The 23,740-nt window shown below is 57.1% G+C and overlaps 1 protein-coding gene across 1 annotated transcript in view; it reads right to left on the bottom strand.

Annotated features, from left to right (window-relative positions):
• The window catches only part of CACNA1I (calcium voltage-gated channel subunit alpha1 I), a 106,816-nt gene that overhangs the window by 58,330 nt on the left and 24,746 nt on the right, over positions 1–23,740 (bottom strand). The window contains exon 4 of the mRNA XM_060023965.2: positions 9,999–10,096. Coding sequence (XP_059879948.1) covers positions 9,999–10,096 — 98 coding nt within the window. The remainder of the gene's footprint in view (positions 1–9,998; positions 10,097–23,740) is intronic.

Here is a 23,740-nt window from a genome sequence, read left to right as displayed (position 1 = left end):
CAGACAGAAAGTGAAACAGAGAGAGAACTGTAGACAGAACAGAGATGGAGAGAAAGAGAGACAGAGAGAGACTGCCTTTAAGACCCATCACCATCTGCCTCGGACCATCCTTCCTGCTCGTCTCCCTCCAAACCGTCCCCCAGCCAAAGCCTCCTCCTCCAGGCAGTCTTCTCTGATTCTCACTCCCAGATACTTAGGAAGGCTTCCTGCATCTAGTTCCCCCATGGCTCTCCTTTTTCCTCTCTCAGGATGAGCTTGCCTGGTTCTGCTCTCTTAGTGTGACTTTTGAGGCCTTCAGCCTGGGGTGGGGACCAGGTGTGCCTGGGTGAGGGCAGGCTGCAGGCGACCCACGAGCGTGGTTGAGGGCCCTACTTCCCTAGTTAAGAAGGGAAAGAGGACCCCGGAGTCCTCAGAACATTCAATGTAGCCCCTGCCCTGATGAGCACGCAGGGCATCAACCCACAGCAGGACATCTGGGCCCCAGTCCTGGCTGGGCGTCCTTGAAACAGTTTGCCCTCTCTGGGGCCCAGAGGCCTCATCTACACAAGAGGATGGGGGTTCCTGTCCAGCCTCAGAAACACCCCAAGGCCAGGACACCTCCGAGTGGGGTGCCCCCAAAGTTAGAAGCGTCCAGCAGCCCAGCCACCCCCGTGGGGAAAGTGTACATCTTCATCCCAACTGCCCCCCATCCCCCCTTCGCAGGCCCCCACAGCCTGGCTCCAGTCTATCTCCCAAGCCTCGCCCCCCACGCCCTCCACACCACACCTGAACCCGCTGCTCCAGCCAGACAGCAGACGCGCCTGGCACCCTGACTCCCCACCTCCGCACACTCTGCCCCCACTCACACCGCCCCCCACTCTCTGCCACAAGGGGTCCTTTGCTATTGTGTTGCCGGGGGCAACGCCAGGGGCACTTCCCACGGCAGGACGGGGTCCATGCTGGAGCCAGACTGACCCACTTCCAGTCCCTGGAAAGCCCAGGTTCTGGGTCACCGCCGGGCCCTCAAAGTCGCCCAGAAGTCCATCTCTCCTCCATTTTTAAAACTCAGCTGCGTGATCGCCTCTTCTGGTCCCCAGGCTGAGCTCGTGCTCCCGCAATGAGCTGCCACAGCCCCGTCCTCCCTCCGTCACAGCACTTGTTACGCTGTCGGCCTTCATCGCAGCTCTGCCCTCCTCTCCCCGCCGGAAACCAGGAGCGCAAGGCCCACCGGGGTGTTCCGCATCCTCCGACCCAGCCCAGGGCCTGGCACAGAGCGGCCCCTCCAAGGAGGGCAGCTTGAACGAATGTAGGAGCGATGGCCGAGTGGATGGATCATTTCAACAAGTGTTTAGTGAGGGCCGACTACGTGCCAGGCACTGTTTTAAGCTCTAAGGATGCATCCGTTTAAAAAAACACACAAAAGGGACTTCCCTGGAAGTCCAGTGGTTAAGACTCCTAGCTTCCACTGCAGGGGGCAAGGGTTCCACCCCTGGTCCTGGAACTAGGATCCCACACACCACACGGCACGGCCTAAAACACAGAAACACACACACACACACACACACACATGCACACACCCCCCAAATCCCCTGCCCTTGTGAAGCACACATTCTAGGTAGGGGTAGGGAGAGACAGAGAAACAGCAAACGTAATAAGTAAGTACATTTCCTCATTTGTTGGGTGGTAAGTGCTACGAACACAAAAAGTAGAATGGGGGAGGAGATGGGGAGGGCCAGGCTGGGGCCGGGGGTCAGGCTGGTATAAAATGGGGGCCAGGAAAGGCCACACCAGCAAGATGCATAGAGCAGCTGTGCGCACAGCTGGGGGAAGAGCTCTCCAGGCAGAGGGAAGAGCCAGGGCAAAGACGCGAGGGAAACGGGGCTGCCTGCAAGTGAATGTGAAACTCTGGCTTCGACTCACTCTGAGTGTTGTGGGCAGAAGAGACACATGGTCTCCCAGCTGCTGGGGAGAAAATGGACGGTGTGGGCCAGGGAGGAGGAAGGAGGCCCGTTAGGAGGCGCCAGCCTGCAAGATGGTCTACAAACACACCTGTGTGACCCTGGCACATGCGGACGCATCTCTGGAAAGGGTACCGGGCCTGTGGGCTGCATGGCCAGGAGGGTGACAGTGGCCACATGGTGGCTGCTTCCCGAGGGCAGCCCCTGCCTTCCCCTGGGACAGAAATAGGGAGCACTGAGGGGGCGCCCAGGAGAGATGCGGCCTCTGCCCGGTGCCCTCCCTGCTGAGATTGCCTGGGCCAGACGCTGGGCTTCCTCCGTGACTCTCCAGGGTGGGGACCAGGGCTTCTGCCCACCTGTCCTCTCCACCCTGCCCGGCCCGGCCCAGCCACTGCTCACCTGCCATCCTGATGAAGCAGAAGTGGCTGGTCCTGACGTGGCAGTGGAGGGGGTCATGGCTGGGCTCAGGAGACCTCTTGAAGGTTGAGTCGAGGGTGGGATGTGGATGCGGGCGGTGGAGAGGAACCCAGGCATCTCCGAGGCTGGGGGCCTGAGACTAGAGGCACGGAGCAGCCCTCAGTAAAGATGGGGGTCCGCGGGGATGGGTGGGGTCTGGGGTGCGTGGTGTACACCCATGTGAAGTTGCTTCGTAAGATCTCAGGGTCTGGGGTTCAGGAGAGAGAAGTATGGCCTGGAGCGTCACGTGGGTGGCATCAGGGTAGAAATGGTCTCTAGGTGGCATTTAAAGCCAGGAGCTGGGGGAGATGGATGACAGATGGGCAAACTGATGGAACTGCTCAACCTTTTCACCCCTTCTCGCCGGGGACCCCCCAGACCAGACCCTCCGCCCTAAGGAAAGCTGGGCAGCAGCGAGGCAGAGGGCCCTGGTGGCCGTAGGGGGCCAGGAGGAAGACGGGGGTGTGCTTCCTGACAGGCATCTCCCCTGGGGGTCCGGGGTGCTCTCTGCAGACAGGAACTGTCAGCCCACATTAGCGGGGCCGCTCTGCCAGGCCCGGGACAAGGGGCGCCGAGGCTGTGCTCGGCCTGGGGGCTCCCCTCTCTCCCTGGTCTGGCCAGGTCAGCGGAGGGCACTGAGCAGCCGGGAGAGGCCGTGTGCTGCCCGTGCCGTGGCCGGTGCCAACTAATCAGGGGCACAGTGGGCACCGGGAGGCCGGGCCAGGCAGCATACGGCTGGGCTGCCGAGGACACAGCTACTGGCCCCAGCCCAGCCTGGGAGGGGCCTGTGGGCTGAAGAGGGCCCTCAGTGCCCACTCCTGAGATAAGAGACAATCCCCAGCAAGGAGTCTGCAGCCCTGCACCCTCCACCTCAGGGGAGGCCTTGGTTTCCTCCCCAAGGCTGTCAGGGCTCACTCCCTAGAGGGTGGGCCTGGTCCTGTGCCGCTGAAGGTACCCCCCCACTGGGTACCTTCCTGCCCTTTTACTCCTTCTTCAAACGTCCTGCGCCCCCTTCTGTCTGAAGCCTCCTCAAAATACGTCGTTAGTGGCCCTTCCCCTCGGCCCTGATGCTTCCATTAGAGCACACGTCCCCCGCCCAGAGCTCCTGGCTTGAGTGTCTGCCTACAGAGACGGGGCTGCATCTGAGTCTTCTCTGTGACCCCACAGCTGACCCAAGGCCCGGCCCCATTGCCCCTTAGTGGATGCTACTTTGGGTGAACGGATGAATGGATGAATGAATGCATACACAGTGCCTCTCTCCCTTCATCTTGTGTCCTGTCCACGAATCACTCCTTCCTGATTTGCAGAACAGAACTTGACCCCGGCGGAGGAGGTGGCGGTAGGGTGCGGGGGGCGGGGGGTACCTTCACCCCACCCCCACCCCAAGCATCTCTCCTCTCACAGTCCCGGCTGCTCTTTACTGTTCGCAAGCCAGGTTCTCATCAGATGTTCTGGCCAGATGCTCTCCCGCCCACCCCCACCTCTTCTGAAAGGCAGCAGCCCTGGGGAAATCGGGCCCCTCCACTGCCTCTTCTCTCTTCTCTCCCCACCTTCCTCCTCCCTTCCCTTCCTTCCTTGGGGGCTTCCAGACCTTTCTTCCTCAGGGCAGCTGGGGGACTCTTGTGGGATCCAAGGACAGACAGTCTGAAGTCCAAGGTCCTGCACCCCAAGTCCCATTAAACACACGTACAGAGTGGAAGTGCTGAGATTCTCAGTCAAGCTCTGTTTCAAGGTCCCCCAGCCCCACCGCCAATAGATGCGGAGTATGAGACCCCCACGTGATCAACGTACGGTGTTTGCACCTTCCCTGGGCACCTTCTAGGAGCAGATGTCATAAGGATGTTTTGCTGCCCCACAGCCTAGCGAGGAAGGGCTGGGACCCCATTTTATGGATGGAGAAACTGAGGTCCGAGAGGTGGAGCCACTGGCCAAGATCCCAGGCACAAACGCTGGTCTAACTGCTCTGGATGCAGCGGTCTGTAGCCTCAACACTGGGACCCTCCCTCTGTGAAAAGGGCAGGGATGGGGCAGTTCACAGGGCACATGTTCCACACCTGGCACTGCAGATTAACCCACATGATGGTGCTGTGTGCCATCCCCCTTGTGCAGACAGGGGTCCGAAACAAAAGAAGAATCTTCCCCCAGGTCCTGCAGCTAATTAACACAGGACCAAGCTTTGAATGCTGGCAGGGTGACTCAGACACCACGCTCTGCACTAACCATTGCGCCATCCTCCTTCCTGCCCTGACTCATCCCCCTCGGGCTGCTTGGGGCCTGGCACCACGAGAACTCTGCACCCTGACAGTGAAAGGCGTTCGGAGGTCTGGGGCACACCAAACTTGGGGGTAGATGGGAAGAGAAGGGGCCTTGAGGGCATTACTTCAGCCCACGGGGCCTTTCTACTTTGACCTTGGATGTGGGCAGGGGTCTTTCCTGATGCCCTGCAGATGGAGTGGGCGGCTGAGATGGCTACACACTAAAAGGAAGGGAAGGAGGTTGTGAAAAGGAGCAAAAAGCTCTGGCCAGCTGTGTGGCCTTGGGCAGGTTACTCAACCTCTCTCTGACTCAGTTTCCCCATTTGTAAAGTGGGCATCACAATGGGACCAACATCCTAGGGCTGTTATGAAGGTGAAATGATACAGCCCATGTAAAGCACCTGATAAATTTTAGCCATTTATCATTAATAGGAAATCCCTAGAAGATGTGGAATGCTCACCTTCCACCTCCCCATGACACGCAGTCCTCTGCCCAGCCCCACTGTTCCCAGGACAGCTCCTGCTCTCCACCTTGGCACATGCAATTCCACTCCGTCTGCAGGGACCACCCTCCCCAGCCCTCTGTGTCCTTGTTGAGCATCTTCCAAAACCAGCCTCTGCAAAGAGATCCTGACGCCCCCACCTTCCACCCCCAATGCTCCCAGCACCTTCTTCATAATAGTAGCACCTGTTGGCCACTTACTGCATACAGGGCTCCGTGCTAAGCTCTCTACACACCTGAGGGCATTTCATCCTTACAAAACCATATGGAAATTGCTATTATTAACCCCATCTTATCGTTGGAGAAATAGAGGCCCAGCGTCCCACAACAGGCAGGAGAAAGAACTAGAACCGGGGCCTGTCAGCACAGAGTAAGTCTCCAGTCCTGCCTGCAGCTGGGGCCGGACAGAAGCCTCACCCACAGCACTGTCAGCTCTGCCTCCCTGTCCCTGGGCCCTGCCCAGCCCAGCCCCATCCCAGAGGCCCCTGCACAGAGGTGGCTTCTTGCTGACCCAGGGGTTGTTAGTTGGACTGGGCTCCAGGAAGGGGGCAGGGGCCCAGGCGAGGATCAGCATCCCCAGCAGCTGCCTCTGCGCTCCCCAGGCCTCCCTCCCAACCCCCTGCACAGGCTGGGCAGGGTGTGCAGTGGCAGGGTACAGATGTGGGCCAGCAGCTCAGACTCAGCCGGCTCAGGCTTTAGCAGAACTGCCCTAGTTTCTTACTGGAGAAAAAAGCATTTTCATATTTAAATGGCTTGGCCAATGGGCTTTGGGAGGCACTGCAGCTGATTGGGGGGTGTATAGGCTGGGTGAGGCCTGGAGTCCGCTGGTGCCAGGAGGGGGCGCTTTCAGAGATAATCCAGCCCCATCTTGCCAAGGCCCAGAAAGGGATAGCAACTTATGAAAGGTCACACAGCGAGGAACCAGAACCCAGCCTCCTGACTGGCAGTCTAGTGCTTCTTCTCTCCCTCCCTAACCTCCTCCCATGCACTATCTCCTGCCCTTTATCCACCAACGGTTCAGTGGCCAGGACAGACCTGGCAGGAGTAGAGTGGAGGGACATATTTTTAACGAGGTTCTGTAAAGAGCACCACGACTCCCAGGTGCCCCAACCATCCTGGACAAAGTCAGAACCACACATCTAATCAGTTCCTCCTCCTCCTTTGTGCAAATAGGGAAACTGAGGCCCAGAGACACCCAGGGGCTTCCCAGGTCACACAGCAGGCTCCCTGCAGAGCTAAGAAGTAGAAATTACATTCCCTGACAACCCAACTCAGTCTTCCTCGTTGGTCGTGTTTTTAAACTACAGGCAGCCGCCCCCCTCTCCACAGCTTTGCAATTAATAACCCATAATTTCACTTTGCCCAGTCCCAATTCTCTAGCCTGCCATCTAGTGGCCACATGGAAAGCTACAGGCTATTGTTGAAAAGAAGACGTCCCAGGGCAGAAGGGCTCTAAAGATAAGTAAATGGGAGGACCTGGAATGTTCATGGAAACATCTAAGAAAAAAGAAGGCAACCAACCAAACTTCTCGAAGAGACACTTCTCAGACTCTGTGCCCCGCCCCCCATGCCACTCATTCCCCAGTGACCCTGGGCAGAGCTCCTGGCACCTGGGAAGGACGCTGCCCCTTCTGTAAATGAGGGTCTGGATCAGAGGACCTGCTCCAACAGCCTGAGGCTCCTGTTAATCAAGTTGCTCATGAAGATGGATTTATCTTAAGGTCCCTTTCCAGGGGGGCGCATCGGTTCTATTTTGGATCCTGGAGCGCTGTGCCTCCAGGTTCTGAGAAAGCAAGATTCGAGATTCGTCTGTCAGCTGAGAGGCAGAATCAGCTCGGAGTGGAAACAGAACTGCCCACCTCAGGCCACCCTGGGCCTCCCAGCGAAGCCTATTAGAAGGAAAGAGGCCCCTAAGGAAAGAGCCGAGCTCCTCTCTGGGCCCTTGGGGCTACCCAGCCTCCAAAACCGGAACCTCCAGGAGCGCAGGGCCCAGCCCCGCCCTTCTCCAGAGAAGTGAACGGACTGGCTCTGGGGACCTGGAAGTGACCCCTACAGCCGGGAGCTGCAAATGAGCTCCTCACGCGGGCAGCGAGAGAGGGCGAAAAGGGCAGGGAGGAGAGGCACGTGGGCCCACACCCCGCACACGTGCACACACATATACATACAGCACATGGTCTCTCATAGATACAGAGACCCTCACACCCACACGCGCGCACACACGCGCACAGGTGTACAGAAACCCACCCGGAGAGAGAGGCCCATACCCTGTGTGTGTATCCTGTCTGCCCCCACCCAGACCATCTCTTCTGAAATGTGCTGTCACGTCGCTGCTCCCATGCCTGTCAGATCCCGAGACCTGACGGGGGACGCAGAATGCAGGATCGTGTACAAACGCCCCTGTGTGACCCCGGCACAGGCACCCGCATCTCTGGAAAGGGTACCGGGCCTGTGGGCTGCATGGCTAGGAGCGTGACAGTGGCCACACGGTGGCTGCTTCCTGAGGGCAACCCCTGCCTTCCCCTGGAACAGAAATGGGGAGCACAAAGGGGGCGCCCAGGAAAGATGCGGCCCCTGCCCTGTGCCTTCCCTGCTGAGGTTGCCCAGGCCAGACGCTGGGCTTCCTCCGTGACTCTCCAGGGTGGGGACCAGGGCTTCTGCCCACCTGCTCCTCTCCACCCTGCCTGGCCCGGGCACGGCTCACCCACACTACCAGAGCAATCCGCTGTGTCCACTCCACTCTGCCAGGCGTTTCTAAAACACTCCCTTGCCAGGTCAATCCCCACGCTCCGCTGGGTCACAGCTGACTCCACCTCAGACCCCCAGTGCCCCCCACTCTGCCCCTCCCTGCACCCCCATAAGCTCCACATGCCTGGCACCCCTCCGTCTGAGCACTGACTGCACAGAACAGCTACTCGATAAACTTGGCCAGCGGGTCCACTTCACACCTATTTACTGAGCGCTTTCCACACACCAGGCATAGTTCTGGGCGCTGAGGGAACAAAGTCTGCCTTGTGGTCAGTTTCCCAGTAGGAGGTGGCGCCTGAGAGAGAGGAACATGCACCCCTGGGCAAGGTGGGCTGGTTAGAAACAGGCTCCAGTTTAGTCCCTCCCACTAACCTGCTGTGTGACCTTGGGCTGGTCATGGCCCTCTCTGGGTCTCATTCTCCACACTTGTTAAAAGGGGTAAAGATGGTTTTGAACAAGTTAATCTTTAAGGAGACTTCTAGGCTTGGTGGCAAGTGGGAAGGACAGAGACAGTCTGCCACCTAGGGTGGCCTCTCTGGATGTCCCTTCCCTGCCCCCGAGGGAGTCTCCCCAGGACAGTGGGAGGGACAAAGGTGATATAGCTGAACTGCCCCTCCCCCCCCACAGCTTTGGTTCTCACCGCTCACCCCCAGCCCCACCCCCATCTCTCAACCCGCCCCTCAGGACCTTCACAGCAACTCTCAGGGGCCCCTGGAGTTTCCCATCATGTCAAGGCTCATGTGTGGGGAGGTGACCTTGTATATGCGACCTTGAGACTCCAGCACTCCAGGACCCCCTATGTAATTCACACAACCTGTGCCAACCTGCCCTCCCAGGTCACCTTGCTCCACAAATATCCCAGAGCACAGCCTCCACTGCCCAGCCAGGCCTGTCCGGGCTGACCAACACGCTCTGTGAGCCCAGAGTCAGGCTGGCCCCACAGGCACTCACAGCGGACGGCTGCAGAGAGGCGGGCAGGGCGAGTGGCAGGGACCCCCAAGGCCCCAAGCCTGGGTATTGGCAGAGTGGGGTCAGTGGTGACTGTGGAGGAGGACGAGGTGCCAGGAGCCCTCTCACCTTCTGCAGATTGGGAAACTGAGGCTCAGGCAGGGAAGAGAAGCAAGGGGTCAGACAGAGCCAGGGAAAGAGCTGGGCTTAGGACAGACATAACTCTGCTCAGATCCCTGCCTTGCCCCTGAATTGCTGTGTGACCTTATGCAAGCCACTTAACCTCTCTGAGCCTCACATAGGTTGTTCAGAGGGTTAAGTCAGCCAGCGGCATGTCAAGAGCCTGGCACACAGGAGGTGAGTAGATGCTCATAAAAGTTCCTGACCTTCCCCATCAGGCCTGAAGCCCCCTGCAGGCAGGGCCCTCCCCCTCTCCTTCCCTAGATCCCCATCCCATTCGAGACACAGGGCAGTGGAAAGAGTCAGGAGACCTCCTGGGCAAGTAACCTCAAGTCTCCAAGTCTCAGTTTTTTCATCTCAGTTTTTCATGAGACTAACCCACCTCCCGCCAGGGGGACTGCAAGGCTCCGAAGAAATCACAGAGATGAAAAGCGTTGAAAGCTGGATGATTCTGGGCAGGTGTCAGGGGTTTTTGTTATCAGATAACCTCTCTCAATACTAGGTGGGCGGACAGATGGACGGGCAGCCGGTCAGATGGGGGAGTGGGTGGATGGACCTGTGGGGGATGAACCTATGGAGGGGGTCAGTGGATGGGTCGGGAGCTCGAGCTCCAAGTCAGCACAAGTGGGGGGTCTGGGAGCCCCTCCCCAGTGGAATGCTGCACAACGCCCTCCCTCAAACCAAGCACCTTCTTTTCACACACCTGCCACCTTCACAGTCCCCCCACAAGGAACCTTGTCCCCAAAAAGCCAGTATTTGCTGCAGTCTGAGTCCTTTTGGGACCCAGAGGCACCAGGGCCACCTTCCAGCATCTTCAGGCCCAAATAGTGCCCCGTGAACCCCTGGCAGCAGGGCCCACATCTGTCCAGTCACTGAAGGATCCCGTGCCCAGCACAGGCCTGGCATGGGGAGATGCCGGTCAGTCTCTGCTGAGTGAGTGAGTGCCCTGGGGCAGGGCAGGGGACACCAACTCACTGGGCACACGGTTGATGGCTTTGAGGGGCCTCAGGACACGCACGGTGCGGATGGCCGACAGGTTGATGTTCTGGAGGTCCAGGGAGTACTCAACCATCCTGCGAAGAGAGGGGAGAAGAGTGAGGCCCAGAGCACGGGAACAACAGGGCCACGGCCGGGCCAGCCACGCCCACGCCTGCCTGGACAGGGTAAGAAAAGTGGTCAGAAACCCGGCTAAGCCCCAGTCAGCCCTCTGGCCTTGGGCTGTCTCCTTGGGCCCGTCTCCTTCTCTGTAAGCCGCGCAGGTGACATCCACCTCGTGGACTGCCCTGAGGGTCCCGGTAGATGCGGCCAGGGGCAGAGGGAATGGAGGGGCAGAGACCCTGCGGCCCCACCGCGTACCCAGCACTGTGTCAGGCGGCTCCTGCCCGCGCTTCCAGGGCAGCCTCTGAAACAGGGAGGATTCGCCCCATTCCTCAGAGGGGAGCACGGAGGAACTGCCGAGAGGCCCCCAGGCTGAGCCCAGACGGTGACTGGACATCACAGTCACAGCAGCAGCAGCGTCTGCGAAGATTTTGCTGAGGGCAGAGGCCGGAGTGGAGCCCCAGTCCCTCCGTCTCCCCAAGCCCCCAGGGGCCCCCCAAGCCAGGGTTAGACGCCCAGATTTATGAAGAGATGAGGCTGTAAGAGAGGTGACATCACGTGTCCCAGGTCACCCAGCAAACGGGTAGAGGCTCAAGCCAGGAGTCACACCAGTTCTGCCCCCCTCCACCCCCTCACACCCATCCCCCACTCCCCAACTCCCAGCTCAACGAGGCCAGGCGCAAACTGTACTTGGTCTGCAGGAATAACCCCTCTCCTGGGCACGCAAGGCGGCCGGCTCCAGCCTCGCAGGGCCCACTCCCGGCCTTTCTCCCACTGTCCCTTCTGCCTGCAACACCTCCATCATCTCTGTCCATTGAAACCTTCCTCAGGTTCTGTGCAGATGCCCCTGGAGTCCTGGAAGTTTCTCCACACCTGTGTCCATGATGAACCAGGCCAGTCTAGGTGCTGACTCAGACCGGCCCCTACCCTCAGGCGTCCGCACTCAGGCAGCGGAGAGACCGAAAAGCAAAGACAGCACTGGAGCCCTCACCACTGCCTCAGTTCTCATCCTCGGGGCCTCACCAAACAGGTCCCCCTCCCCTTCCAGTCTGCCTCCTCCAGGAGGCCTCCCCAGATCTCCAGGGGAGGCAGATCTCCGGTGTCCCCTCTATAGTTTCCTGCACGTCCGTCAGACCCTTCCTGCTCAGTTGCTTCTTGCCCCCCGTCTCCCCCTCTGAAAGACAGGCCCCAGGGGCCTGCAGCCCCAGCCTGACCCCAGACATCCCAGTCACCGGACCTGGGCCCCCCACCCTGAGACTCCGGCACTGCTGCCAGCTCCACCTGTTGCCGCCATCAGCGGGAAGTGAAGGCTTTTCCTACACACCCTGCAAACCTGTCCGACTGTTGCGGAGCCATCGCCCCCTCCCGCTGCTTGAAGAGTAATTGAGTGAAAGCTCTGTCTCCCTGAAATGCCTCCATCCATCATCTCCCGGCTTTCTGGGGCACAGGCTCCGGCTCCCATGCTTGTGTGCTCTCTCTCTCTCCTTTTTCACACACACACACACACACACACACACACACACACACACACAAATGCAACACGGAATCAAACGTCTGCACACAACCATTGGTGCGCACACACGTACACACTCACTCCTTGGACACCCTCAGCCACACTCACTCCTACCAGGGCCCAAATTCAGATGAAGGGACATGACAAAAAAAGTGACAGAGACCTAAGAACTGGAGACGGAGACCAGGGGTCCCGAGGAGGGGGCAGGAGGGGGGTCAGTGGGGGCAGCAGCTAGGCAGAGAGGGTGAGGGCTGAGGCGCCCAGGGGTAGTGGGTGATCTGGGAAGGGGGCGCCGAAGGCGTGGGGCGGCGTAAGGATTCCGCGCGTGGGTGAGCCACACCGTCATGTTCGTATTTGGTGGAAAGAGCTCTCCAGGCAGCCCGGGAGATGTGTGTGATAGAAGCACTGCGGGGGCAGCACACACGGGCACACAAACAGGCTCTCACACTGGCGCGCACACGCGCACGCGCGCACGCACACACACACCAGGCCTAGGAGAGCCACCCCATGGCAGGCAGCCCCTCCCCCAGGCCCCAGCCTCTCAAACTCAGACCCTCTTCCTTCTCTGCCGGGTTCTCTCCCTCCTGCCAGTGGGCTCGCTTTATGCTTTGCTGGGTGTGCAGGAGGTGGGAGATCCCAGCCCACGCCAGACTGAACCCACCCAGGTACTGCGTCCCAGGAGCCCCTGAGCACACCTGCCGAGACCCAGCAAATCCCAGCCCAGGATTTCTTCCCATCCCGTGAAGTCTCACCACAGAGACAAACAGGTGCCTCACAGACGATGGGTAGACAGAAAAGCGAATGGTTTTTGAGGGCCTCCTGTGTGTGTTACCTGCGTTAGCCTGCTCGAGCCCCCTCTACATTTCTCAGATCCCACCTCATCCCTCTCTCTGCTGCCCTGGACCAGGCCGGGCCCACGGCTACAAGCCACACCAGGGCCTGCCTGCCGCAGGAGCCCTCAGGACACTCCTGCCTGGTCCCTGACTCTCCCGCCCCACGCAGCCACACGGGCTCTGTGCCCCTCCATCCCCCCTCAAGGAACCCATAGCCCACCGTCTGGGACTACTGGTTCTTAATTAAGTTGGGGGCACCCACCATGGCCCCTGCCCCAGGATAGGCTGGGAGGCAAGAACGGGAAATTACAGATGCGCTGTGTAGTCAGGTCCCATGGTGAGGATTCAGGTTCACCTTCCTTTCTCTAAAATAAGTGGGGCGGGGGGCCGGCCTCTGGGTCCTGAGTGAGATACAACTTATGGCTGGGTGTCACCGAGGCCCACAGTTACCCAGAGTTAGTAAGCTTTAGGGTCTGAACGCCTCCTAGATCCCACCTCATGGGAGGCTGATCTGACTCTTGTCCCCATCTCTGAAGGGGACGAAGCAGCCACAGCCTGACAGACCCAGAGCGACACAGTGACCCAGTCCCTTCCCTTCACCTCTGACCCGATCCTCTACTACAAAAATTCCCCTAAGAATTAATCAGCCCTCAGGGTCCCCACTGAAAAGCCCTCAAGAGAAATTTCTGGGAGAATTTAGTGTCAAGATCTTAGCTCTGAGCTTCCTGGCAGTTGAGTCAAAAAGAGAAATGTGATGAGTCACTAAGTTCTCAGCAGCAGGAACGGTCTTGGCTTTGGGGGGTTTTGTTTGTTTGTTTGTTTTTTGGCTGCACCAGGCGGCTGGCAGGATCTCAGTTCCTAAACGTTTCTCCCAGGTCCTAACTCTCTCTTCTATACTTCATAAACCTATCTGGGTGGTGGGGGAGGGTGTCCTGCTGCAGCCGCATCTCCCGTCTGGGGGAGCGAGACCAGCTGTAAATACTTTTGGTGATAAAGAGCAAATAGGGGTTTCCCTGGTGGCGCAGTGGTTGAGAGTCTGCCTGCCGATGTAGGGGACACGGGTTCGTGCCCCGGTCCGGGAAGATCCCACATGCCGCGGAGCGGCTGGGCCCGTGAGCCATGGCCGCTGAGCCTGCGCGTCCGGAGCCTGTGCTCCGCAACGGGAGAGGCCACAGCAGTGAGAGGCCCACGTACCAGATAGCAGGTGCGCAGTGAGGAATCCAGTAGTTCTCGTTCCCTGAGAGGAAGAGGATAGAAAGCTGGACATTGGACAAGGCCGGGGAGAGAGGAGCTGAGCGAGTAGCCGGGAGGTAGGAACTGCAGGTTTAAGTCTCTGCCCTGGGATCACGCTGTCCTGACGGTGACTGTGCACCGACAAGCCCAACGCGGGACAGTCACTGACAGCTCCAGCACCCAGCCCTCTCTGCTGACAGCTGCAGCAGCCCCCTGCTTCCTCTCCACACGGCCCATCCTCCGTTAGTCCAAACCTCCTAAAACGCGAATCTAGGGACTTCCCTGGTGGTGCACTGGTTAAGAATCCGCCTGCCAATCCAGGGGACACAGATTCGAGCCCTGGTCCTGGAAGATCCCACGTGCCGCGGAGCAACTAAGCCCGTGCGCCACAACTACTGAGCCCAAGCTCTAGAGCCCGTGCTCCACAAGAGAAGCCACCGCAATGAGAAGCCCACGCACCACAATGAAGAGTAGCCCCCGCTCGCCACAACTAGAGAAAGCCCGCGCGCAGCAATGAAGACCCAATGCAGCCAAAAAAACCCTCGAATCTAGCTGTGTCACTCCTGGCCTTAAACCCTCAATGGCTCCCCATTGCCCTTCAAGGCCCTGCAGTCTGGCCTCGGCCCCCTCCCCCCACCCCTTGCCCCTACTCCATGCACCTCGGGCACCAGGCCAGGCCCGCCGAGCTCAGCAAACACGCGATTCTCTGCCCCCTTTGCTTTGCGCGTTGCCTGTTCTCCTCGCTCTCATCCTTCAAGACGCCCTCCTCCATGAAGCCCTGCTCACGCCCTCCCTGCACGGCAGGCTGAATCCAACCCTCTCTGCTCTGGCTCCTTCCACACTCTGTTCACACCTCCTGTCTAGTTTGGGTTCCCCCAAAGCAGACTCAGCCAGGGGCTTGGGAGCAGCCGCTTATTCGGGGGTGATCCCAGGAGGCACAGAGAGAGAGAGCGGAGAGGGAACAGCCAGCGAGGGGCTGGTCATGGGCAGGTTACCCTGCAACTGGGCCGCAGTCCCAGCAGGGGCCCCCGGCGAGGGCGGGGCTGCAGCATTAGCCATCGCCTGATCGGCTGGATGCTGGACGCTGGCCGGCTCCTCTCTCCTCAGACGCACCCCGCTCCAGCCCCGCCACGCAGAGCCGGCGCCCCGGGAATCTATGCAGCATGAAGAACGCCTGTGACAGAAGCAGCCACCTTCCACCTCCTTCCTCCTCCTCCCCGCTGGATGAAAGCTAAGGGAGCATCCCCCACCTCCAAAAAAAAAAAGAGAGTGAAGAGGGCCGCTCTGCGGGTGAATAACCACCCGGCTGACTTCCCTTAGGCCCCAAGTAAGACATCACTTGCGGGAGCGAGAAATTAACCCTAATTACACAGTTACTTTATGGTGCAGCGTCAGTGCTAAAAGTCTAAAAACAAAATCAACAAAAACCCCCACTGCCTCCTGCCAGCTCCCAAGTGCCTAATTAGGTAAGTAATTTTGCTTTAAAGCGAGCACTTTCGTCCTGACATCACCCCAGGAGGAGGCTGACTGCACCCAGCTCCCGGGTGGCATGTCATCTGGAGAGGGGGGCTCGGATGTGGCCGTGCTGAGGTGGGGACCGTGCCAGGGTGGGCAGGCAGGGCGGACATCTGCTCTCCAGGGACGTCCCCATGGATTCCTGCTGAGAGTCCACCCTGCCCCACTGCCAGCTCCCCTGGCTCCCGGGACAGGCCCGGAGACCCAGGCCTGGTCAACCAGTGGACAACCATTCCCCGGCCACCACGACTGGCTCAGGATGGGCCATGAGGGGCAGCCAGTCCTTGAGCTGGGACTGCAGGGAAGAGGTGCTCTTCCTGGCTAAGCCACCGCCAGGAAACCCGGAGGCACTAATGACCATCTTGCCTCCGTGGTGGCCCGAGAGTTTTGCCAACACAAAGGAAGGCCGAGGCCAGAACTGGAGAGAAGCAGGATCCTGACCATACGGTTCGAGCACTCCCTGCAGCTGCACCCGGATCCAAGAGCTGCCCTCTATTCTTCCCAGGCACGTGAGCCAGGACCTGCCCTCTGGGCCTTGGGGGTCATTTGAGTTGGGTTTCTCTCACTGGCAACTCAGAGTCCTGCCGATTCAGAGGGGTTTCTAGAGCACTCGCCATGTGCCAAGCACTTCACACCCCTTCCCACGGTGGGAGGACGGCGCCCAATGCAGATGAGGAAGCTGAGGCTCAGACAGAACCCAGGTCACCCAGCTGAGTAGTGGGGGGACCCAAGAGCTCTGCATGACCCCTCCCCACCTCATCAGTCATCAGGCCAGGCGTGAGCACCTCCCACAGCTGGCCAGGTGGCCAGTAAGTACCAGTAAACTGGATCAGCAGCACGTGGAGTGGAGCCAACAGCCATGGGGCAGTGCTGCCCCATGGTTAGAGCATCGAGCCTGGCTTCCGATCCCAGCTCTGCTGCTAGCGCACCATGTGACCTTGGGCAAGTCACTGAATTGACCTCATGGGGGTGTGGGGAGGGTGAAATGCGTTCACATACGGGTTCAGTGCCTGGGACAGGGCCTGGCACAAGAAAGAGCCAACTATTATTATATCACAGCCTCATTTGCTGCTTCGGTCCACACTGGCCCACGAATCACATGATGCCTGCTTAAACCCTTCCCTGGATCCCACCTCCTGCCGGGGAAAGCCCAGGCAGGAAGGGCCTCCGGAAGTTCTCTGACCGTGACCCCAGCACTGCCCACCGTTTGCCCTGCAGTCCAGAGACACCCACCATCTCAGTTTCCCAGAGTGCACCATGCTGTTTCCAGCTGACACGCCTTTTCACTCGCCAGTCCCTCTACCTGGAGTGCCCTTCCCGGCTGTCCAGATCCCACCCCCAGGCAGAACTGAACTGTCCTGCTCTGTGGCCCACTGTGCCTCTACTAGGGCAGCTCTGGCCCTGAGGGGTGCTGTCGTTGCCCCTGTTTCTCAGGGGCAGCTCAGAGTCCTAGCCGAGTCCCCAGCCCCCCGCCCAGGGCCTGGCTTGGAGGCGGCTCCCTCGCCAGCTTGTCAAACAAATAACTTGAGGGACAAGATCAGAAAAGAAAAAAAGAAGCTTGGAGCTGACAAGAAGCACCATAAAATGACTGAGACTTAACATATTTCCAGGAAATACCCCTCCCAGGAGATGATTCTTATGTGTTGCTGATAAAAATAGGGTGTTTCCTCAATCTTTACAAGGGACCCACAGGGGCTTTCTTAAAATGTAACGTAAGATGTAGCTAATGGAAAGGAAGCTGAGATGCTGGAAATGGCAGATCATCTGTCAGGAGGCAGTTCTGTGATGACTCAGGCCTGTGTTGCTTGATAACTAGACCACCAGCCTATGCTACTGTGCTGGTACCCAGCACATAGTAGGTGTTCAGTGGAGGGAGAGAGGAAGGAAATAATGGAAAGAGAGAATTAGGGAGTGATAACATTAACCCTTGACTTTGGCCAGCGTGTGATGATTTATGGGTCATTTTTACCATATATCCTCACACGAATCCTATGAGACCAGAAGAACAGGGTTGCTTTAGCCCCTGGACAAAGAAACTGATGCACTGAAACCAACTCAGGCCAAGTTCAGAGTAAAGGGGGAACTGGGGGCCACAAAGGAATCTGGGGACCTCAGCAGTAGGAGACCCTGGACCATCTCTCGACAAGGCTCCACTCAGGTGGCAACACTCCAGTGACTTTATCTCTGGGTAGAATTGCCAGATACATACAGGATGCCCAGTTAAGTCTGAACTTCAGGCAAACAACGATATATAATTTTTTAGCACACATCCCAAATATGCCTCCCGCAAAATTCAGCTCCCTTACTCCAGGGTAGTCTTGGCACCACGGTAGTTGGGCACAGCCGCTGGAAACCAGACAGAGATTCTTTCGGCTCTACCACAGCTTGAGGGAAAGGTCCCTCTTCCGAGACTCACCCCACATCCTTCTGAGAGTCCTCCAGGGGAGATCAACTAGAATATTTTGGCCTCTGAAAAGGTAAAACCCTTCGTATTGTGAGTGAGCGTGGGCTCTGGGGACGATTGTACCTGAGCACATCCCAGATCTGGTCCATACGGGCTGTGTGACCTGAGGCAGGCTGTTAATCTCTCTGAGCCTCCATTTCCCCATCTGGGAAATGAGGTTAACAACCCCAAGTTCTCTGGACTGTGGGGATGTAAGAGAGCCCAGCCTAGTCAGGAAACTTTAGTTCTGGTAACCTACCTAAGCAGCAGTGGCTTGTGCCTACCTAGAGCACCCTTCTCTGCTTGTAGGGTAACAGTCCTGGGATTTTCCAAGTCCATCCTCCCCACTCTTAGGCCACGTGGTATGAGAGACGTCGACCCCACACCCAGCGCCAGGGGATGGGTCTTGACCTAGGTCTGGCCAATCAGAGTGCGGCCGCATTTAGGCTACAGTGATTGGTTCAGGGATCCAAGCCAAGGAGGCTCTGTTCCGCCCTCGTTGGAGTGGCTGAGAAAGCAAAGGTGTCTTTCTGTTGAACCAGAGGGAGGAGGCTGGGCACTCAGGGCTGTCCGCCGCCATCCCCCCACTGAGAGGAAAGCTGCCAGGGATGGAGGTCAACACAGAGGAATGAGAAGAGCTGTGAGACGGGAGGACACGCTGCCTGGTGACATCTTTCAGGATTCTGGATTAAGCGTGCCCTGAAGTCAGAGACCCCTCGACTTTCAGTAAAGGAGATGATAAGCTCCCTTAAACAAGGTTCGGCAGGCTCCTGTCCATATAACTGAGAGAATTCTGAATGATATATGATCGACTGGTGTCTGGCTTGTCAACCTGTAGCCTGAGAATCTCTGGTGATTTACCCCCTACCCCGCCCCCCATGACATCTAGCATCCTGTTTCCATGGAAACGGACCAGAGCAGTGATCATCACTCTCTCCCTCCCTCCCACTTTTCTCCATATGCAGATGAAAAAGCATCCACACCAGGATTCTCCCTGGAACCTTCCCAGGTCCACACCCACCCAAGGGCCATTTCGGCTACAAGAAAATGACCCCAGATCCCCCAGCTCTGCAGCGACTGGACACAAAGATACAAAACAAACATGTCATGGAGCCTCTCCGCCACGCTGGCTCAGGGCCAGGCTCCAGGGACTCCAGGTCAATGGCTCAGCCTCAGCCCTGCCCCACAGCATGCAGGCCTTGGAGCAGACAGACCTGTAGAGCCCAGGATAAAGCAGGGTGTAAAGTCAGCAGCAGAGCCAGGAGGATGCCCTAGGCCTGCTGGCACATGGAGTGCTTCCCTGACCCAGAGATCACGCACACAGAGCCATGCAGGAGGGAGGCCGGCAGCAAAGGCTTCTGGAAACAGCCCAGTGGTGACTCTCTGATGCTGGTAACCACAGCGGGTCTGCTGGTGGGCGTGGGCCTCTGTGGAGCTTACACAGGTTGGTAATTGACTTTAGATTTCTCAACAGATCATGTGCACCCAGGTAGTGCTCCCAAGGCTCCAACCAGGACTTGGAGACATGGTGGGGCCACAGCTTTGGCCAAGAGCAGACAAAGAAACTCAGGCCCTAGGAGAGGCGTGTGGCAGACCCGGAGAGCTGCCCACCCAATACGCTTTCTCTCGTCTTCCAATCTTGCCTGGCCCCAGGGAACGATTCTTGGTTGACTTACCCAAATTCAATGATGTTTTCTATTTTCCTAGCTTCCCTTGCAGCTAAGGATGGCCATGAGATCCAGTTCTGGCCAAGCATGCTGGGACAGGGGAAGGATCTAGATCTAGATCTAGATCTAGATCTAGATCTGCAGAAAAGAAAATGCTGTTTTCCAGATCCAAGTAGACAGGTGCGGCTGGCATAGCCCTGTCTCCCTTCATCCTTTCTGCCTTCAGTGCAGACACGATGCCCACAGCTTCAACAGCCACCTTGTGACCATGAGAGGAAGACCTGGAAAATCACAAGGACATCAGCCCCCACATCACAGAGCCATCACTGGTAACCACTGACCTCAGAACATCATGTTATGTCAGACAAAACACCCCAGGATTTGCACAAGTCACTGTTGGTCATATGTTCTGTTACTTGCAGCCAAATGCATCCCTGACAAATACAGCCAGCAAGTTACACAGAACCAGGATTTGGTCCCAGCCCATGGAGCCAAGCTGCCTGGATTCAACTCCTGACTCTGCTCCTTACCAGTCCATGACCTCGGGCAGGTCACTCCCTGTCCCTGTGCCTCATCTGTGAAATGGAACTGACCACAGTCCCTCCCTCGCAGAGCTGGTCTGAAGATGAAGCCAGATAATGCAGAGCATCAGGCCCAAGCTGAGTGCTCAGCAAACAGTAGATGCCCTTATTTTTATCACCTGGATAATGCCTAAGAGGATTCAATTCCCTTTGCTTTTTAAAGTCCCACTGATGGGGCACTTTGGACAATAGGAACTCTCAGCAAGCAGTCACAGAGGGGACACGTCTGCCTGATCTTCCTAGAAAGCTCTAGTCCAGGGATAAGGAACAATCCTTACTGACATTTTGTTTCCCGAGAGCCTGGAAGAGTCAGGCTGGAGAAACTGTTCCCCACGCACTCTCGGGAGAAGCTGTTTCCAGGGTGGGATAGATCCTGGTCCAGCCTCTCCTTCTCCCTCCCTGGCCAAGGTGCAGAGTTCCAGACATTACTGCTATTTGTGTTAATATTATTCACGATGATAGAAAGTCTTACAAGGAGTCCCCACTGTTCCGTTGACACAGCACATCTGCTTGTCATGAGCATTAATTCAGATCCTGGACACAGATCAGAGATGGAGCCCTCCCCATGCCTCTCCTCGTTCCTGCGGCTTCCAGAAGTGGGAGTCATGCTCTCCACTTGAAGCACTCCCAATGAGGGGCTCTGTGAGGGTCAAATGAACTAGACCCACTTGCATCAGGGCCACCTGGGCATTTGCGTATAATGCAGATTCCTAGGCCCTCCGTACCTGCTGGGTCTAGATCCCTTGGGTGAGGCCCAAGAATCTATATTTTAACATGTGCCCCAGTAATCCTGTCACTCTCTGAATTTTGAGGAGCGCTAAGAAGGGGTCCAAGGCTGAACGTATGTTTGAGGACTGGGGAGGGTGCACATCCCTCGGCTGCTCCATTTTCTACACCGAGGTCCTTTCCAGGATACCATCATAGTCAGAAGCTTTCAAGGGACATCAGACTCAAGGCCATTACTGTGCCCTGCACTCTTCCAAGGCGGGGCCCACACCAGCCATGCCCTTGGCAAGGGCTCTGGCTCAGCCTCATTCTGGAAAGGTCCCTACAGCCCAGCCCTAGAGCCCTGGCTCAACCCCACCACAGACACCAGTCATCAGAATTCTTGGGGAAGGTTTTAACAGACGCACCCAGGCCCCTCCCCACAGACGTCAACGGCCACTTCATGTTGTTGCTTAGGGGAGGCGGTAGTATTACCAGCTTGACGCAGCAAGGGAGATATACAGATAAAGAAAACCTCAAGTTCAACAAGAACGTCATTGAATATTTCCCTGCCTCCTCATGGACTATAATGCAGAAAAGCGTAGCTTAAACAAGACAGTGAGGTAGGTTCCCCTATTACCCATGGATTAGTGGGACTTTGTCACACACTGGAAGAGAGTCTCTAGTGAGGTGCCACAGGGCTCACTGTCCTGGGCTGATCAAACACAGGAAATAAATGTAGTGAGTGACTGAATCAAGACTCCAAGATATCACTATAAGGTGAAATTAATAACAATAAATGCAAAGTTTGGTATTTGTGGTTTAAAAAAAAGATCAACTGTGTTTAGCTCCAGGGTGGGAGAGACCTGGCTTGGAAAGTGAGCACGACCCAGGGGTGGTAGGTAGCACAGCCCCTCACAGGTCACCATGATCCCACATGACCCTGGGGCAAGGGCAGTCCCTTCTCTCCCCCCATAAGTCATCATTGGAAAGTTGGGGTCCTGCTCCCCAGCCAGGGACCAAGACAGCCTGAAGTATGTCCAGCAGGTGAGGCCACCCACCTGTCCTTTGACACATGATGGGAGATGCTGGGGAGACTCAGGGAGGATATGAGCTGCTTTCCAATTAGTGAAGGCTGCCATGAGTCTGCGGGGAGGCACCTGCCCACGCGCTCCAGGCCCCTCTGTGTGATCAGGCCACTGCCCCCGTCTCTGGCTTCATCTCTCAGCACCCACCCATGCCCCAGATTCCTGGGCTCTGACAGACACCCTCCCCCACCCCCTGCCTGGTCAGCTCTTGCACACACCCCTCCCCACCCCGCCCCCGGCCCAGCCTCTCTTCCTCAGGAAGCCGTATACTAACCCTCCCCCGCCATCTAAATCAGGCCCCCATTCCACACCCTCATGGCCCTTCTATACTTCTTTGCAACAACATTGGTCCCAATTTCGAAGTTATTTAGAACTTTATTATCTGTTTTGTATCCATTTTCTAAATCGGGAGCTCCATGAAATCACAGCAGCATCTGTCTTGTTCCTCTCGTGTCCCCGCTGCACAGCACCTGGCGTGTAGTAGGTGCTCAATAAATGCTGATTTTGTGAATGAGTAAGTGAATGAATGGTCCCATCAGGTGGGAGCTACCGGAAGACAAATTTCAGCTTCGTGAAAGAACTTCCTAGCACATTAGGCTGTCCCAGTTTGCAATCGGCTGCCTTGTGAGTTGCCCCCAGTGGCAGCACACAAGCAGGGGCCGAATGGACGTGGAGGTGAAGGCTCTGACCTCTAAGGAACCTTCCAGTACAGGGGTACAGAACCTCCATCGCTTGAAGAGGGAGCCAGTAATTTGGGGAAGAGGAGGAGCAGGAAGGAAGAAATCAGCCTCGGGATGACAGGCCGGTTACTCGGGAAACAGGACATTTATAGCTGCGAGCTTGGGTGGGACTGGGGGGGCGGGGTTGGGCTCTGGAGTCCAGGCTTGCGGCTTCCCATCCTGCCCTCTGCACCCACACCATCCCTAGGCACAAAGGACAGGAAGGACCCAGGACAGGGGTAGGTCTGGGTCACCAGAGCTCCCAGCATCCCACACGGGGCTGTTCGTGACTCACAAAATGTCTTCATTGAACCCGCCCCCTAAGCCAGGACTGGCTACGTAATTTGCAGGGCCCAGTGCTAAGCGAAAACGTAGGGCCGCTTGTTCAAAACGTATTAAGAGTTTCAAAATGGTGAAAGCAGAGCATTAAAGCAAGCATGGGGCCCTAGGGGACTCCATATGCACCCAGCCCTCCCTGACTCTCAGGAGGATACTGGCCAGTGGACCCCACCCCAAGGACCAAGAGAAGACATCAAACGGAGACCTCGCCACAGTGCTGAAGCCAGGCCAGCTCCTCACTCTGCCCAGCTTAGATCTTCCTTGTCTTTATTTATAAATATGAGCAGACGGCGAGGGGGAGTCACTAAGCAATAGAGGAGACTCTTCAAGTCAAAAGGGCGGAGTGGGGGCACCTCCTTGGCGGTCCAATGGTTAAGAATCTGCCTTCCAACGCAGGGGACGCCGGTTCAATTCCTGGTCCGGGAAGATCCCACATGCTGCGGGGCAACTGAGCCCAAGCTCTAGAGCCCACAAGCCACAATTACTGAGCCCATGCGCCGCAACTACTGAAGCCAATGTGCTCTGGGGCCCGTGTGCCACAACTACTGAGCCCACAGGCTGCAATACTGAAGCCCGTGTGCCTAGAGCCCGTGCTCCGCAACAAGAGAAGCCACCGCAATGAGAAGCCTGCGCACCGCGAAGGAGAGTAGCCCCTGCTCACTGCAACTAGAGAAAGCCCGTGCACAGCAACGAAGACCCAGCACAGCCAAAATAAATAAATAAATAAATCATGCAGTACTGACTTAAAAAAAAAAGACTTCCCTGAAACAGGAGTTAAGAAAAATTATCCTAAAACATGGAAATACAGCAAAGGGAGGGCAGTATTTCTCACAGTGTCATTTAGAGCATTATTTAACAGACCTATCTAAGGATTATTTCATCATCTAGGGGAATATACCTTTGTTTGATTCACTCTTTACCATTAATTAACAATTTGGCTGCTGTGCAATTACATGTAAACTCAGAAATATTTGTAAGTGATT

The sequence above is a fragment of the Delphinus delphis genome, chromosome 11 (genome assembly GCF_949987515.2).
Source record: "Delphinus delphis chromosome 11, mDelDel1.2, whole genome shotgun sequence".
Lineage (NCBI taxonomy): Eukaryota > Metazoa > Chordata > Mammalia > Artiodactyla > Delphinidae > Delphinus > Delphinus delphis.
This window is presented reverse-complemented; position numbering and strand designations above follow the sequence as displayed.